The sequence below is a fragment of the Volvox carteri genome (genome assembly GCF_000143455.1).
Source record: "Volvox carteri f. nagariensis unplaced genomic scaffold VOLCAscaffold_34, whole genome shotgun sequence".
Classification (NCBI taxonomy): domain Eukaryota; kingdom Viridiplantae; phylum Chlorophyta; class Chlorophyceae; order Chlamydomonadales; family Volvocaceae; genus Volvox; species Volvox carteri.
The window spans coordinates 889,882-894,595 of record NW_003307577.1 but is presented as its reverse complement, the minus strand read 5'-3'; the positions used below and the strand labels follow the sequence as shown (position 1 = coordinate 894,595).

Here is a 4,714-nt window from a genome sequence, read left to right as displayed (position 1 = left end):
GCTCGGAGGAGGGGGGCGGGAGAAAGGTATTGGGGTGGCGATGGCGACCAGGAGGAAGGGCAGGTGGATTCCCGGCACCCGGGACCAGGTCAATCAGCTGTCCCAAGTTCCATGGTAGCCCCTGAGGGCGTTCTCGCCCCCAGCTGGGGTGAGGGGACCATAAGCCCCTCCTGACAGGGCAGGGCTCCAGATATCGGGATGGTGTACGGAAGGGTTTCAGACCTCGGGCCCCCCCTCCACCTCCTCTTCCCCTCCTCTTCCCCCAAACATACCCCACCCTCACCAGTGCTCATCTCCGCCGCCACTTGCTCACTCAGCCGCCGGCCTGAGTCACTCGCCAAAAAGTCACTCACCCCCGCCTGTGCACAGACATACAAACACACACACACATACACACAAGTGCGCGACATATGGACGTGGAGGGATGAATGTGGGGGTGGAAGGGTAGGGTAGGGGAGGGGAGGGTAGGGGAGAGGGGAGGGAAGACAGCAGCACCCTCACCGTGACTTTGCGGTTCAGTTCCCGAAGACCGCGAACCGGGGCCTCTACAGCTCTCTCCGCAAAGCCCCCCAGCGCGCCACCCGCGGAGCTAAGCGACGCCGCCGCCGCCGCCGCCGCCGCGGAGGCGGCGGTACTGCCGCTACCAGCGCCGCTGCCAAAGCCAAGTCCAATACCAATGCCGCTGCCGCTGCTGCTGCCGTCGTCGCCCAGCGGGTGTGATAACACAAAGTGAGGCGTCGTCAGGGACCGCTGCGGTGGCGGCGGCGGTACGGCATCGCCATCGCTGTCTCCGCCGCCGCCGAGCAACCTCGTGACGGCGTCGGTTAAAGCTGTGTTGTGGAACCGGTATTGTGTTTTCCAGGAGGAGGAGTGCTGAACTTCAAGCTGCACAAAGTTAGTATCTAGCATGCAATCAGTACAGCCGAAACCGGCCCCATTTGCTTGATGTGCGTAGCATGGTGGTGTTGGGGTGAATTAAGGTGGAGACATTCAGCCTAGACACGGAATGGAAGTCAACGCAGGAAGCGGTGGTGGTGTACGACATTCCGTGGCGCGTGCATGTCCTGCGGGGCTGCGGGAGTTCGGATGTGCACGTGCCGTACGCTACCCTGCCCTCCCTGGCCTGCACGCGTGTGGTGCCTTCCTAGCGCATGTGTTATGTACGATATACCTGTCGCAATTGAAGGCATGCCCAAAGCTGTTTCCTTATGCGAATGTTGCTGCTGTGGCAGGGGTGGTTCGTCGTCCAGGTGCCATCCCAGGACCAGATCCCCAGACTGCGACTGCTGCACAAGTTGCTCTTTGCATTGTTGTTGCTCCTTTTCCCGCAATTGTTGTTGTCTCGGGCGAATCCAACGTCGAGCCCAGTTCGCATTTTCGCTGGCCGTTGACCTGCTGCTGCTGCCGCAGCCATGCGGGTAATAGGAATGGCGTTGATGCTCTGGTGGCTGTACTTCGTCCTCCTCACCGATTAAGGCCCGTGGTACTGCCCAGCCTGATCGCCGGCTCAGCGGAGTTCTTGATGTGTTCCCATCCAACATCCATGCCGTTGGCGGGTTGTTGGGTCCTTGATACGTTGGCCTAGAGGAGACAGGGTTGATAGTTGATGAAGAAGCAAAAGGAATCACTCCGTATATTGTGGAGTTCAGGTCGGGGTCCCCTTGATCAGCGCCCTTGCGGCGAATTTTGCTGTCGGTCAACCTCTTCTGCCTGCTTCGCCTTCCGCGCTTTTGAAAGAAACTTATATTTTGGACATTTGTTTGTTTGTTGCTTTTAGAGCTATTCCTGGAGGTCTGCGGAGTGCTGTCCTGACGATTTCCTCTCCGGTCCAACACCCAGGATCCCGCCTTTGCAGCGAGCAGGTGGGTGAGAGCAAGATGCAGAAGGCCCAGTTCCATTTACACAATCATAATAATTGCCACCAGGAGGGACGAGTTGTCTTTGCAAAAATTCAGTTGGCTTGTGTTTGCGACTGCCATCGATATTTCAAGTGTATAGGATTATAGCATTTCGCTTTGTTTTGCGGTCCTTTAAATTTTATTCGCCCAGGAAACCAAGAACCCAGGATGTGTGTGTGTTGCTGACTCACGCTGTGACGTCACCGTTGTTGGTTGTGAGCTAAGGCCGCTTGTCAGTGTGGGCCGCCAGCCCCCCACTTCTCCTACGGTGTTTCAAAGGATATAATAACTCAGTAACATTAAATTAGATTGTTTCTTTCAGTGTGCTGTAACCCAGCCGGCGCCAAACTTGTCAGCCAACCGTCCATGAAGCGGCGAAAATGCACTCAGAACACGGCGATTCTGCTTACATCCGCACGCCCAATGCGGCAACCTGGCAAATCCAGAGCCATTCAGTTCCCGCCACGACATTGAACCAGGCCCGGTACCCATCTGCTCGCCCTCGGCAAGCAGCACGCGGCAACCAGCGATGAGCACAAACACTGAGGACGGCTGTTCATTCTCCCCTTGCATTTCCGTCCAGGCACCTGCCCCTCCTTCCCACGGAAGAGGCTGGTGAGAAGTGCGAGCACCTCTTGTCAGACGGGCTCATCAAAGCTAGTTACAGCACTGCTGCCGGTGGATCCCTAACAGCACAGCACTATCCCCACTAACATGTCTTGTTTCCGCCCCATTTCTTATGCTGTTAGACAACGAGTTTGTTGTGTTGGGAAGGTGATCTTAGCTGTGCGGTCGCCGGGCCGCTGCCTCCACCACGCCCCCCTCTTTATAAACAGCTTCCTAGTCCGGGAGGAACTTGTTGTAAACCCAGAGTTGCATGCCCGTCCTTCCGAAGCTGTGAAGCTAGTTGCTCATTGTCGTAGTAGTCGTCAGGCTGGTCATCCGGGTATCCTAAACCATGCACAAAATCCGTGAATCTGCCCTTAGGACATGTTCATATGTAGGTAAATCAGGGTTGCAATTGATTCATGTGCATTGGACTCTGAATCGGAGCCAATCGAGCTATGCATGACAATTTAATGAGGCGGCATCGGTGTGTATCGGTAGCTGGACCCTATCTGAAACCAAACCGGACACACACCTTGTACATGTACATCGGAACTGGCCGACCAACTTCCGCCCATTGGAAGGGAGGTTTCAAGGTGCTTGCTGGCAATCTCCTCAATGGTGTAGTAGCGAGGCACCTGGCCCACGGAAAGCAGCTCTTCATAGGCCGCCATGTAGCAGTCGACACACTCCTTCATGGCCGCATGCCCGTTTTTGTACTTCAGCTCCTTCTTGTTTGGGTTGCTGACAATCATAGATCATATATTATTGCTGCATAAGGTGGCTTTCGGTGTCCATCATCCATTCCGTGGGTAACCTCTGCTGGTGGGATTTGGTCTGTTTCAGGTCGCCTTCAGCATTACCGTCACCATCATCATCAGTTGCAGGATGTTTGCATTTTTTTGCTGCGTCCGGGTTTCAATTGCTGCAGTGTCGCAGCCACCAACACGATGTGTGCTGCCACACCCAGCTGATGCTTCACAGCTGTCAGTGTCCCATCACTACCCAAGGCAAGCCAGCATTATCAAAGATATACAGTACACTGTGTGTGTCATTGTGATGATGGTAACTACCAGCTGGCTTGTACATATATAGCTGCTAGAATGCTTGGAACACTTTATGTAGTTTGTCAAGTCATTCTAACACCAGGCAAAGAGTACTCAGGGAGATGCCAGGGGAGCTGATCCCTTCTTACAGTCATACTCCAGACCCCAATCTGATTCAGGCCCAATGGGCACCGACTCACAGTCCAATTCGCATGATTCCACCCTGGCTTGTCTACATGTGAACACAAACTAACTCCGGATCAATGATTTGAGTCAGTTCATGCTAAAAGCATGTAAAGCACCCTTTTGATATAAGCCATCCATGGATATGCTTTATGGACTGTGCCTCAAAGATTGCCGTACTGTTGAGAGCTTGGAATGCGGGCTATGCGAAGCTTGAGCCGGGTTAGCTAAGGCGTAGGGCCTTACGGCCGTTTTAAGTGGTACGACTTGAGGCCGGCGATCCGTGTCCTCAGGATCGTCTTTTGCATAAATAGCGCGTGTTGCAGGTTTTCTGTATCTTGTTTTTGTTGTTCAGCACGCGCTGAACAACGAGGCAGGTCCCGCGCCTTCGGCGCGCTTTCTGTTTTTTCCGCTGTGCTTTCAGCTCTTCAGCAAGACCCATCGGGTAGAGTGCCCTGATTGAAGGAGCACCATTATCGCTCCGTCGTCATCGTCTTGAAGATCATGGCAACCGTAGCAGTATCCGTCCAAGCCGTTTTAGCGGTTTTTGTCGTTTTCTGCGGCGTTGCTGGCGCCATGATGCCGGGCCAATATGGTTCCCAGCCCCCTTCCCCATATATGCAAGGTCTGCTGGGTGGCGGCGCTACGCCGCTAGGAGGCGGAATGGCGCCCAGCGCGGTACCGAGAGCGGCAACTATGTCTGGTGCGGCGGTTGCTGGGCCGGACATCGCTGCAATGTTACTCCAGATGCAACAAGACCTGGCCGGGGTCCGCGCGCGCCTAAATAGTCAAGGTGCGACCTCGGGTCCGGAATACGATTTGCGCGCGCTGACGGAGGATTTTGCGTCGCCTCAAGTGCAGCGCTCTCCAGCCGGGTCGCGGTTTCCGTTTCCCGACTATGTTCTGCACAATTTGCCGGGAACCATGACGGTGGATAATCTGGTTTTGCATAATTTTCGGGCAATTCCTGAGTGGCAGGAG

General features: G+C 54.9%; 3 protein-coding genes across 3 annotated transcripts in view; 1 reads left to right on the top strand and 2 right to left on the bottom strand.

The window, feature by feature from the left end:
- The window catches only part of VOLCADRAFT_93922 (uncharacterized protein), a gene marked incomplete at both ends in the record, with an annotated part of 3,482 nt that extends 1,937 nt beyond the window's left edge, over positions 1–1,545 (bottom strand). The window contains 2 exons of the mRNA XM_002953099.1: positions 354–359; positions 1,469–1,545. Coding sequence (XP_002953145.1) covers positions 354–359; positions 1,469–1,545 — 83 coding nt within the window. The remainder of the gene's footprint in view (positions 1–353; positions 360–1,468) is intronic.
- A 759-nt stretch (positions 1,546–2,304) lies between these two features.
- On the bottom strand, positions 2,305–3,259 carry VOLCADRAFT_93921 (uncharacterized protein; the record flags this gene model as incomplete). Its single annotated transcript, XM_002953098.1, has 2 exons — positions 2,305–2,399; positions 3,040–3,259. 2 exons carry the CDS (start codon positions 3,257–3,259, stop codon positions 2,305–2,307), a joined length of 315 nt encoding a protein of 104 aa, XP_002953144.1.
- An 832-nt stretch (positions 3,260–4,091) lies between these two features.
- The window catches only part of VOLCADRAFT_105830 (uncharacterized protein), a gene marked incomplete at its 3' end in the record, with an annotated part of 8,421 nt that continues 7,798 nt past the window's right edge, over positions 4,092–4,714 (top strand). Inside the window, exon 1 of the mRNA XM_002953170.1 lies at positions 4,092–4,526. Coding sequence (XP_002953216.1) covers positions 4,238–4,526 — 289 coding nt within the window. The 5' untranslated portion in view covers positions 4,092–4,237. The remainder of the gene's footprint in view (positions 4,527–4,714) is intronic.